Source organism: Lissotriton helveticus, chromosome 4_1, assembly GCF_964261635.1.
Source record: "Lissotriton helveticus chromosome 4_1, aLisHel1.1, whole genome shotgun sequence".
Taxonomy (NCBI): domain Eukaryota; kingdom Metazoa; phylum Chordata; class Amphibia; order Caudata; family Salamandridae; genus Lissotriton; species Lissotriton helveticus.
In genome coordinates this window covers 799,768,343-799,781,798 of record NC_136063.1, presented here as the reverse complement: position 1 = coordinate 799,781,798, position 13,456 = coordinate 799,768,343, and the positions used below count along the sequence as shown (strand labels likewise).

Genomic DNA, 13,456 nt, shown 5'->3' with positions numbered 1-13,456 from the left:
TTCGACAAAGAAGTTACATTTCGGCGCGTATTCCCTTTCCAATTCGACGGTATTGTTATCGAGCGCGAGTACATTTCCATTTCGACGTGCGTCGACGTCAACAACAAGATTTCCAACTTCTACGTCGACTAGACCGTGAGGCCCATCTCGACGTAGTTCAGCCCGGAGTCCATGGAAAGGACTCCATTCAAAAAATGTCCAACGTGGGGTGCGAAGTTCCCATACAAGGACCTACACGAGGTGTGCAACCTCTGCTTATCCCCTGAACACGAATCCAGGGACTGTGAAGCCTGCGCGGCATTCTCCTCCAAGTCGACGATTAGAAACAGTCGAGCCCGAAGACACGAGGCGTCGAGAATGCAGTCAAAGCCAATCCCGAAGCTGTTCGAGGCCCAGCACCCCGAAGAGGAAGAAGAAGATGAGGACGAGTCGGGGTCGGAAGGGGACGAGTCTGACGTCGAAGAAATCGACGTTCATCAAACAGTGAGTGACGACGTCCCTTTACCAAAAAACCGACCCCCGATCGGTGTCGACCCCGCCTTCAAGCCCGGTCAGACAACCGAAAAAAGTTTCTGGCGCCCCGCCTTCGGGCTCGGCAACGAAACCGAAACACTCGGCCTCCCACCATGTTGGATCCGAGAAACGGCCCACCTCGACATCGACACCGAAGCTCCATACAAAGGAAAGCTCGAAGTCGAAACATTCCATGTCGAAACCGAAACATGCTTCGACGTCGAAGACTTCCTCGACACCGAAAATATCGGATTCGAATAAACTCTCGGTGCCGAAAACACAAATTGACAGTCAGAAGCAAAAGCACCTTTCGGAACCAAAAACTTCGGTACCGACACAGGAGCATCAAACAGATCCCAAACAAAAGACTTTGTTTATTGATCCACAAACTGGCAAGGTAGTGACAAAACTACCTAAAAAGAGGAAGAATGAACAGTTGGACGACAAAACTCCTCCTCCTAAAAAGAGAACAATGGGGACAAATACAACTCCTCCCCTTTCTCCACAGCCTAGAGACACACCCTCTTCTCCTCTTCCTCACACTCTGCCAGCTATTCCTTTTACACCACGCCCATCTACACCTCTAACAGATGTAGAAAGTGACATAGGAGAGGGGGAACATCCTAGGGATGATGAAGACACTGTTCCAGAGGATGCAGACCCATGGGAAGATTATAATGTAGTGTCAGATAATGATAACGACCCTGAACTGTATCCTCAAAACCTTCACCACCTGATGATAATACAGGTTTTGCACAGTTAATTAATAGGGCAGCAAAATACCACAAGGTAGAATTACATGCAGAACCTCAAATAGAGGACTTCCTTTTAGAAACACTACCTGCTGCACAAAGAACATCAGGAACACTACCAATGCTTAAGGGTCTCCTCAATCACACATCAGAAATATTCAAAGACCCGGTGAGGGCTAGGGTATTAAACCCAAGAATTGATAAAAAATATAAGGCAGCCCCAAAGGACCCAATATTTATCAAGGGACAAATACCTCTGGACTCGCTAGTGGTCACAAACGCTCGTAAGAGAGCAAACTCATTAACTACAGGAGAAGCTCCTCCTCCTGACAAGGAATCTAAGTTAATAGATGCCTCTGGCAAAAGAGTAGCATCCCAAGCGGCAAACAGCTGGCGCATAGCTAATATGCAAGCGCTACTTGCACGTTATGACAGAGCTCATTATGATGAGTTAGAAAAACTCATTTCGCATCTCCCTAAAGAACATCAAAAGAAGGCAGATCAGCTCATACAAGAAGGGAAGATAATAACTAATACTTCCATTAAGTGCGCCTTAGACGCAGCAGACACTGCAGCAAGATCCATAAACACAAGCATCATGCTAAGAAGACATGCATGGCTCAGAGTCACAGGGTTCAAACAAGAGGTACAAACATCCTTATTGAACCAGCCTTTTGATTAGAAAACACTTTTCGGCTCAGGGACAGATGAGGCCTTAGAAAAGATGAAAAAAGACACAAACGGCTAAATCAATGGGAGCATTGCAACAGCCAACTCAAAGAGGTTCCTTTCGTAGGTCCACCTATAGAGGCGGATCCAAGAATACAGGTACAAGCCAGCAATCAACCTCTTTTACACCAACATCACCCAGAGGTAATTCTAGAGGCAGTTACAGAGGTAACAACAACAAGGGTAGAGGTTGCGGAAACAACAACAACCGCAACTCTCCAACCCCAAAACAGTGACTTCATACAGCTCCCCCCAGACCATATAACACCGGTCGGGGGACGCCTATCACAGTTCCTACCTGTCTGGGAAAACATCACATCAGACAGGTGGGTGAGACAAATTATCCTACATGGTTATTGCCTGGAACTCACAGCTACCCCACCAAACACCCCCCCCCCAAACAGCGTCCAATGAGTCAAGATCACCTAACACTGTTAAAACAGGAAGTACTATCACTACTAGAAAAGCATGCCATAGATAAGGTTCCACAACACCAACAAGGAACAGGAGTATACTCTCTATACTTCCTAATTCCCAAAAAAGACGGGTCTCTAAGGCCAATACTAGACCTCAGACCTCTCAATGCATACATAAATTCGGAACATTTCCACATGGTCACGCTCCAACAAGTACTTCCTTTACTGAAGAAAGGGGACTTTCTTTCTACACTGGATCTAAAAGACGCTTGCATTCGTATCCCAATTCACAAAGCCCACAGGAAATACCTCAGGTTTGTTGTAGAAGGACAACATTATCAATTCAAAGTCCTTCCATTTGGGGTCACCACAGCGCCAAGAGTGTTCACAAAATGCCTAGCAGTGGTTGCAGCTCACCTAAGAAGACAACAAATACATGTCTTCCCTTACTTGGACGACCGGCTAATAAAGGCCAAGTCACAAGAAGAATGTCTTCAAAACACACAAAAGACAATTCAGTTGCTGCACCCTCTAGGGTTTACGGTGAACTACACAAAATCCCACCTGCAACCAAACAAGGTTCAACAATATCTAGGGGCTACTATAGACACAGAGAAAGCCAAAGTATACCCCAATCCAGTCAGGAATCAAACAATGCTTACATTGATTCAAAGATTTCAACCACAACACTCACTAACCGCGCGAGTGTTCATGCAGCTATATGGGATGATGTCATCCTGCATACTGCTAATACCATATGCCAGACTACAAATGCGTCCGCTGCAAGAATGCTTAGCAACACAGTAGAATCAGGCTCAAGGACAGATTACAGATCTGGTGTTGGTAGACGACCGCACACACCGCTCTCTGAAGTGGTGGAACACAACAAACCTTTCCAAAGGGCGGTCGTTCCTAGAACCAATTCCACAAGTGATACTAACAGCGGATGCATCGCTCACCGGATGGGGAGCGCATATGGAGAAATATACAGTACAGGGAAGATGGAGTGTGCAGGAAAAAAGACTGCACATCAATCATCTAGAATTACTAGCAGTGTTTCTAGCATTAAAAGCCTTTCAAATGCACATTCTCAACAAAGCAGTCCTGATCAGAACAGACAACATGACAGCAATGTATTATATTCAAAAACAAGGGGGGACGCACTCTCTCCAACTATCCAGACTAGCGCAGGAAATTTGGAGATGGGCCATTCCTCAAAACATCTAGCTATTAGCCGAACACCTACCAGGAGTTCAAAATCAGATAGCAGACATCTTAAGCAGGCAGTCAGAACAAATACACGAATGGGAACTGCACGACCAAATACTGCAGCCATTCTTCCAAAATGGGGACAACCAGAGATAGATCTCTTTGCCACTCATCAGAACGCAAAATGCCAAAGCTTCGCATCCAGGTACCCACACCACCTGTTGCAGGGCAATGCGTTATGGATAAATTGGTTCAACAAATTTGCATACGCTTTTCCCCCTCTCCCACTAATTTCATTAGTGGTTCGAAAACTGCAACAACACTCAATGACCATGATACAAGTAGCACCCACGTGGGCACGACAGCCGTGGTTCACCACGCTCCTGCAACTCTCACAGGTGCCACACCAAAAACTAAGAATTTTACCCATGCACCTTACACAGAACCATGGAGAAATAATGCACCCAGATCCCAAACAACTAAACCTAGCGATCTGGCTCCTGAGATCTTAGAATTTGGATACTTGGATCTACCACCAAACTGTATGGAGATCATTAAGCAGGAAGACTTCCCACCACCAGAGCATGCTATGCAGCAAAGTGGAAAAGGCTTGCTGTATACTGTACCAGTAACAACATCAACAAAAAATATTATTTGCTACTTATTACACTTACAGCAATGTAACCTTGCTTACACATCTATTAGAGTACACCTGGCAGCTATAGCAGCGTACCTACAAAACAGGCAACACCTATCCCTGTTTAGAGTGCCAGCAATCAAAGCCTTCATGGAAGGCCTCAAAGAGTCATTCCACCAAGATTGCCACCTTCCCCGGTCTGGAATCTCAACATAGTACTCACCAGACTAATGGGACCACCTTTCGAACCTATGCATAGGTGTGAAATACAATTCCTTACATGGAAGGTGGCCTTCCTTATAGCCATTACCTCCCTCAGGAGAGTGAGTGAATTACAGGCACTGACAACACAAGAACCATTCCTACAGTTACACCAGAATAAAGTGGTTCCTAGAACAAACCCAAAGTTCTTGCCTAAAGTAATTTCAGCTTTTCACATCAATCAACCAGTGGAACTACCAGTCTTTTTCCCAAAACCACAGACGGTAGCAGAAAGGGCCCTACATACATTAGATGTCAAAAAGGCAATATTGTACTACATAGAAAACACAAAATTTTAGGAAAACTAAACAACTATTTGTAGCGTTTTCCCAAACACATAAAGGCAATCCTATCTCTAAAGCAGGCATTGCCAGATGGATTGTAAAATGTATACAAATATGTTATATAAAAGCAAAGAGAACATTAACTGTTCCTCCTAGAGCTCATTCTACACGTAAACTAGGGGCATCTATGGCATTCTTAGGAAACATTCCCCTAGATGACATATGCAAAGCAGCAACTTGGTCTACACCACATACCTTCACAAAACACTACTGTGTTGATGTGCAGGCAACACAACAAGCCAGAGTGGGCCAAGCTGTATTAAAAACTTTATTTCAAACGGTTGCAACAGACACGGGTGCCCACCGCTAGGGAGGTAACTGCTGTATAATCTATTCATAAATGTACCATCTGCAGCCCATATGCCTCGAACGGAATATGCTACTTACCAGTATGCATCTGTTCTTGGCATAGAGGGCTGCAGAGTGATACATGCCCTCCCTGCCTCCCCGGAAACCTGAGTCTGTTCCAACATTATCTTATTTAGATACACTTACATGGGCATCTCTTTCTGTATTCTATTACACTACTCCATCTAACCCTACTATGGCAAAACAATCTAAGGATGGAGCCAATGCCCATGCGCACTAGCACCCAAAGGAGGAGTCATTGGTCTCGTGACGACAAAAGACTTCTCCAAGAGAAAAACAAGTGCAATCATCCGAGCCCAACACCAGATGGCGATCTATTCATAAATGTACCCCTCTGCAGCCCTCTATGCCAAGAACAGATGCATACTGGTAAGTAGCATATTCCTTTTGTTACACAGGTGATTCTTAAGGAATATTTGTACGTTTTGTAAAATCGACACTTAGAAGAAATTCTGGCAAAAACCAGGCAATGTATTCCTATGGGGGAAAATAGGGTCAACAGTAAATCACGGTTATACTTACTTTTCAGGTTCAGTGCTGGGCTCAACGATACAGCACTGGGATCTCTCTTGATCACAGGTGAGTAATTTAGTTTTTGATGTTCTGACGATTTTTAAGGAATATTTCAAGACTGCAAAACTCGACAGAAGAAATTTCAAGTGAGAACCAGCCACGGTTACCCTATGGAGAAAATCAAGTTATCTGTCTTTGGGTGAGTACTCGACTGTCAGAGTTAAGGTTCTGGAGCAAGACATTAAAGTACAGTTATTGCACTCTAAGCGGCACAGGGGCAGCCGGGTGCGGAGAGAGCAGGCCCAATGTTATCCTATGTAGGATAGGGGGCCTTCGGTTTGTGGCTGCAAGCAGGCAGGCCACGTAGGCTGTGGGAGCTGAGCTCCTGGTCACTTACACAGGGCAAGTGGAGCAGTAGTATAGAATAGGTGCTGCACTCCCAGTGGCACTCAGGCGGCTGGGTGCAGGGTGCTTTTGGGCCTTCGGGCACACAGTGTTATTCAATGGGAAAGCTGGAAGTTGAACAAAGGTTGCAGGCTCGGGGATGGAGATTCTTCAGGTGCGACCACCACTTTGAGAGGTAAGTTGGGATGTTGGAGGATAGGCAGACACCCAGGAGTTGGGCACAGGGTGCCGTGGGGCGCCGGGTGCAGGGGTGTCTTTTGACGTCGGGGAAATCTTACCCTCAGCTGGTCGTGGTTGAAGGGGTCCCTTGTTGTGAGGCTGCAGGCGTCGTCGGGAGCGTCGAGGAGGGTCCCTGGGCACTGAATTCGTGATCACAATCGCCGGGGGGGACATCCTCGTGGTCTTTGTTCACTCAGGCACAGGCCCGTCTTGGCGGGTGCAGAGTGTGCTGGATTTGCGGTTCCTGGCTGGCACCAGGGGTTGTTGCTGTTTGAGCAGAACCGCTGCTCATGGGAGTCCCAGTCTTTAGATGAGCAAGGCAGGCAGGTCCTCTGGGGTTTTCGAGGTTGCTGTCTGCAGGAGACGACAGGGTTTTAGCAGGAGCAGGTTCAAGGATCAAAAGGCAGGTAGGGCTGGGATCAAGTCAGTTGGCGTTGTCCTTTTGTTAGCAGCTACACCGCAGGTATTCTTTCTTCTTGTTCTTCTTCTTGTTTCAAAATCGGGGTCTGAGGAAGGAAGGTTCAGGGTGCCCCTAAATACGAAATTTAGGGGTGTTACAGGTAGGGCAAGGGGAGGGACCAATGGGTCCCTGTCCTGGGGGGAGTACACCCACTATCCTGCTCCTCACCTGCAGGAACCTATCTCTGATTGGGTAGGGCTTCCCATCCTCAAGATGGCAGGAGCCCGAAGTTATGCTTCACCTCTCCTCTCCAACCTGAGGGACGGCGTTGGCAGAGGCGGCATGCCTTTGAAGCTTCCCCTGCCCATCCTGGTGAAGGAGGCTTGGAACCTCGTCCCAGGATGTGCATTGCTTCAGGCCTCCGAGAGCGGCAAGCTCTCGACCCAGGGGTCCAGAAACATGTCTGGTGGTGGCAGCCTCAGTAGCCACGCAGTCAGGACACTGGGAGTTGGTTAGGTTTCAGGGGGCATCTCTAAGATGCCCTCTGTAGTGCATTTTACATTAAATCCCACACTGGCATCAGTGTGGGTTTATGCCAGTTTATGCCAGTTTAGTGGGTTTAATGTGCTGAGAAGTTTGATACCAAACTTCTCAGTCTTCAGTGTAGCCATTATGGTGCAGTGGAGTTCGTAATGACAGCCTCCCAGCACCATATACTCTTAATGGCATCACTGCCCAGGAATGGCCCTGGGTATTGTAGGGGCACAGGGCTCATGCACCTGTGCCCACACCACTGGCATAGTGCACCCAGCTGGAGGGGTGACTGAGGTATGCCAAGGCAGTGTGTTTGTGGGCATGGCACACAGGGATGTGTAGAAAAGGGCAGGGGTTACGCACTCTGCTTTTGTAGGTAGTGAGTCGGTTTGTGGTGTGCACCAGAGATATCACTCCCCGACAGAAGTGTGGTAATCACAAACAGTCTGCGACACTTGTGGTAAGTGCCGACTCTCTGCGCACAACCAATGAGAACAAAAGATGTTCTTAAGGAATTGTAGTTAAACTTCAAAGAATGTTGGTTTCCATCGTTGTTTATTTCATGTTGTATTCACAGAAAATTGTTCAAATCATTAAACAATTTGTTTAGATGTCTTCAAATATTCAAAGCATATATATCAACACTGTTGAGAATTCACCCAATGCATTTCGGACTAGATAGAGTCCTTCATCAGGGGTAATCTGAAAGTAATGTAAACAAAAAAATATATGTACGATCTGTCTGAGTGTCACATGGCACATAAAACTGTCCATTCGATTCAGAATAGTAGCGAACAAGCTGTAAAGTTGTGAAAGTAGTAAAGTATAGCAAATAGGATAAAGAGACAAGTGAAAGTCTCAAAGCGGGTGCCAGTAAAACCATCAAACCAACGATGTACGTGAACGTGAGTGAACACTGTTAAAATAATCAAATGCATTGATGTTGGGGTCATGGGGAAGTCTCGAATATAGGGTGCTCTCCCAGAGTCTTCTAAGATTGGTGACGACGAACCAGAAAATAAACAGAAATTAAGTAAGGAACGTGAACATGCCAGGACAAGTGAAAAAGACCGTGGTTACTGTTAATCGAAACTGTTAACAAGAAAAGTGATTATCGTTATCAAAACAATGTGCAAGAGGTGAACAAGATCGTGCGACGTGAGTTGCTAGTGTAATTAGTCATGCAACTAAGTGCAGTCGATACTGTTGGATGACGAATAAACTTACTTAGAAGGTTGACGCTAACAGCATGTAAACGCTGTTCCACCATCAGTGACACCGATGTGTTTGTGAAGAAAAGGAAAGGGGCGGGTGAACGCGAGATGAAGAGGGTCGAAATAAAAATAGGACTAGATTAATCGCGGCCATCTTGTAGAGGGGCGATACAAGGAAGAGGGGTTGATCACAGAAGACATGCAAGCATACAAGTTATATCGATTGGGTGGAAGTTAAACTAGACATAAAAAGTACATAAGCAAAAAAAATGTGAAATGATAATCAATTCAGTCAATAGATCTAGGAGCAAGTTAGTTACAGATAACATAAAAATTCCATGCGGTCATTCAAACCCAATGGCTTGGATGATTGTAAAAATGTTATCCAATGGTTTTCTCTTTGCAAAAGAAAGTTGTTGTTGTCTGTCATCACGCTTGGGCACCACTTCGACAGCAGCAAACGGTAATTGGCTGATGTTGTGTCTAGTCCGAAATGCATTGGGTGAATTCTCAACAGTGTTGATATATATGCTTTGAATATTTGAAGACATCTAAACAAATTGTTTAATGATTTGAACAATTTTCTGTGAATACAACATGAACTAAACAACGATGGAAACCAACATTCTTTGAAGTTTAACTACAATTCCTTAAGAACATCTTTTGTTCTCATTGGTTGTGCTCAGAGAGTCGGCACTTACCACAAGTGTCGCAGACACAGGGATGTGTGCCATGTTTACGCCCTGTTAAGTCAATGTGTGTGTGTGTGTGTCTGTGTGTGTCTGTCTGTCTCAGTCAGTCAGTGTACAGGGCCCCTAAGAGTGGCACAATAAGTGCTGCAGCCCTTAGGGGTCTTCTCTGGTCACAGTGCCCTGGGTACCATTTACCAGGGGCTTACCTGTATCCACAGATAGGTTTCAATACAATTTTAGGTAAGGAACACAGGCCCTGGGTACCTGATTGGCAGGAGCCCAGGGCACACTCAAAGTACATCAGCAATTCAGCAAAAAGTGCGGGCATACCATGCAAGAAAGAAGGCACTTTCTCACCCGGGGCCTCTCCTCACTTTGGCCGCGCTCTTACTCGTGGGGCGGGGGCGGGCACCGACAAATGCCTCGGGCCCCCTCCGCCTTCATCACCACAGGCTGCAGGCTACGGACTTATGCGTCGCCTTCTCCCGGCCGGGGGAAGGCAGAAATGACGTCCGCGAGGTCCTGCCCACAGGCTGTGAACTCTTCTCGGGCAATACGGGGTAGGCACCCGTTTTAGGCACAGACAGTGGCGGGGTGGGCACCGACATGTATAATAATCATGAAGCGGAGTGGGCTCCCGCTAAATCGGCCAAATACGGGGTGGTCTCCCGCCTTTCTCTCCTTCATTAAGTGAAGCCCCACGCTGGGATTCCTACTGAGACGATTGCAGCATAGCGCTGCAGAGCCCTCGTGCTCCTCTTCTCCAAAATCAAGCGCTCACAAGGCGCTAGATGCAGACAAAGATCCAGCAGTAAGAAGAATAAGTCCAGCAAAAGTTCCTTTAGGGATCATGGGGTAATGCAGGGCCCAGGGAACCAAGCCCTCATGGCAGTTCCCCTGGGCCCCAGCAGCCGCACGCCACAGCAGGATCAGCACACCAGAACTGAACACCATTATGGGGTCACAGCCCCTACTTTTATACACCCTTTCTCTTTGTCTAAAGTGCAGGGCATGGGGGAACCAGATGCAACTGGTTCTGGGGGGATTTGGAACACTTTGTTTTACAAGCTCCTCTTCCCCTTTGTCGGGTGGGGGCTCATTATCAGACACTCCACAGGAGGGCAGAGCCAACATTCACTAGGGAAGAGACCATCCTATTCAGAGTCAAGGGATTACCCCTCCCTCTACTCTTACTCCAGGTGTCCCATTCAGCCTAGCGCTGACTCACCCTGCCCCTCCTGGAGCCACCCACACCTCTCAGCCCCTGTCACTCACAATCCAGACATGCAGTTCACATCAGGCAGGCAGACACATAGCACACAGTAATGCCAACTACTAGAAGTGGCATTTCTCCACCAGTCACCATAAATCTGTGCACACCATTGCACAGCATTTATTCTCACGAGTTCATACATGCTAAACTCGACCCTATATCCTCTCATACCGGGAATTACCAAGGACACACTTATCCCCAATGCATTCCTATGAGAGGGCAGGCCAATCTCACCACAGATACACAGAGAGTGCACGCCCTTTACACTGGACCACAGTGCTAAAGTGCCCAGAGGCCTAAAACCACTGACATGTCAGAGCTTAAGGCAAAAAGTTCAGGGGTGAACCGGCCAAAATGGGCCAAGTCCAACACTAAGCATGTGAATCTACAGCACTACATGCCACAAACAGATGCTTACTGGGTAAGTAATATTTTCTTTATGAGCAGTCGGCTGTTAAGAGAATCATTACAGGAACATATTGTACTCACAACCCACTAACCCTTTGTTATGATGCCTGTCAATACCTCCCTAAAACTCTTATGTTTTTAATCAAAATAGAATAAAACATGCTTTCTAAACTGTATACTATGTTTTATGTAAAGAATGTATTCAATTTTCTAAAACGTGAACTATTAAACAATAACATTTCAATAACATGTGCAAAATATCGATCATACCATGTTCCAATTTCAAAATTACCCAAGGTCTACAAGCAAACCGAACATACAGTATTTATATAGGACTGTAGATACATTTTGTAGAAATCTAACAAATTCAATTGTGATTGTAAAACCTTATCCTTTTTTGTTGGGGATTTACTAGATTATTCAAATGAATGAATTTTTCCTAATTGTGTATTGCTAGTGACATGTTACACGTATTTTCTTTGTTTGTAGTGAAGAGTTAACTAGGCTTTGGAATCTTTGTCCTGATAACATGGAGGCCTGTAAACTGGAAACCAGGTGAGTTGCATATAGTACTCTTTGATAAAAAATGTAGTTTAAAATGCTCAGCAGTGTTGAATGGGGGCATGGCCGGGCACGCATGGAGACTGGTGTGTGAACACCGAACTCCGGCGCCCAAGGCCCACGACAAAAGCATCCTGTGGCCCAAGAGGCCCCCTCAGATGCTAGTGTATCGGGGTGAAGCTCAGGGGCCCCAATGGCACAGCCGCAGTGACTGCTGGAGAGAGCTACACAGCTGAAACGACAGTACCTGACTAGCGGAGCGGCGCACTAAGATGGCGGAGGCCACACTGTCTCCGCACTGCAATGGCTGCCGGTGAGCAGCAAAACTGCTCCCATGATCCACCGGAGGCCCAAGGGAGACCCTGGATTGCGGGACAAAGAGATTCCCCTCACCACCACTGACAGGTAATGACAGAGGTGAGGCTCAGAGCTCCGCTCATCGGAAGAAACAAAGGGAGAGTCCACGTCGCATCTGTCCAAAGTCATGCCTTGAAGGGAAAGTAGGTACTAAGGAAGTGCCTGGAGGAGAGAGACTGGAGAGCCCACAATGGCGTAATTGGACACCTAGTCAGAGCCCCAGAGGACAAATGAGATGAGGGCCCCTATTCTGATGGATACATCTGCCTGTGGATTCCTCACCTTTTGAATATCCCCAGCACCAGCATTCCGCTGAAACTTTTTTCCTAGCTCTCCTCGCCGACAAGGTTGTCACAATACCACGGCTCTGCTCGCGACGTCACCGGAGCCATAAGAGAGCCTTGTCGGTGTGATGACGTCAGTTCCCTTTTTTCTGCGCCGTCGAAGCATAACTGTTTTCTGAGACTCTCCATACTGTTTTCGAGTTACTTTGTAATTTCTCCAGGTTTTTCTGTAGCTGTACAATGGCGATATCGAGAAAGTCGGGATTCAAGCCCTGTAGAGAGTGCGGGGGCCATATCTCCATCACTGACCCCCCATGAGGACTGTTTGTGGTGTTTGTCATCGGACCACGACGTGGAGGGCTGCTCATGCTGTCTCAAGATGAACCTGAAGGCCTTGAAAGTGCGTGAGGCCAAACTCTTCATGGCTAAAGCAAGGAAGGAAAAGAGTGGTCGAAAAAGGTCCAAATCGAAGTTGAAGTCTTCGACCTTGCATGCTTTAAAGTTTAGGAAGCCTAAAAAGAAGAGGAGGCATGGCTCTCGGCATCTTTCGTTGAAGGGAAAGGCTTCAAGGTCACCTTCTCCGGCACCTCGACGTTGTGAAAAGGACTTTGTGTCTCCTTCGCCTTCGCCATTTCCTTAGGCGACTCCTATTCATTTACCTTCACCTAAAGGTACCCCGGCGCAGTTGCTGACTCCGAGGGGCTCTCCAGCTTCGGAAGGCTTACAGGCTCAGGACGAACCTTCTCCTGTGCATGAGACTGTACCTGTGGATCCGGCTGTTCCGTCACCAGCTGTACCTCTTGTGGATCCTGACTCTGCTCCGTATCCTCCATTTCCTGGACCAGGGTCCGATCAATCGCATTTTTTAATTGCTATGTATGGCGTGTTTGCCAGGGCAGCCTTCCCCTCCGGAGCACTTTCGGGTCCCGTGGTTCTGCTTGCCTTCAATTTGTGCGTGCCTCAACAATATGCCCAGGCACACTTTGTGCCTTTTATGCTGATGGCACCGTATTGGCAGTTTCCGACGCCGTGTACTCAGTCCCCGGCGCCATCTGGTGGCCCTTCCTCTCAACTTTGTACGGCGCCGATTCCTGTATTGGACCCTTTATCGACGCCGGCTCTGGAGCTGTTGGCGCCAGCGACGCCTGCTTTCAAGAAGAGGCACAGAGGCTGTTGGAAGAAGAACAGCTTCGTAGAGAGGATATTCAAGAAGGCGAAATCGAGAAGTTTGTTGACGAATTCGAGGGTCTTCAAGAGGCTAGTTGCATGGACACCTCCCCGCAGTGGGAGCTTTCTTCCTCAAGAGCCTCACCATCTCACGTGGCTCCCTATTATACAGTTATTAGAAAGGCGGCAGAGCTTTTGT

The 13,456-nt window shown here is 47.1% G+C and overlaps 1 protein-coding gene across 2 annotated transcripts in view; it reads left to right on the top strand.

Moving 5' to 3' along the window:
• The window catches only part of THOC1 (THO complex subunit 1), a 334,223-nt gene that overhangs the window by 217,274 nt on the left and 103,493 nt on the right, over window positions 1-13,456 (top strand). For both annotated transcript variants that reach the window (XM_078687449.1, XM_078687448.1), the window contains exon 17: window positions 11,378-11,443. In XM_078687449.1, the coding sequence (XP_078543575.1) occupies window positions 11,378-11,443 (66 nt within the window). The remainder of the gene's footprint in view (window positions 1-11,377; window positions 11,444-13,456) is intronic.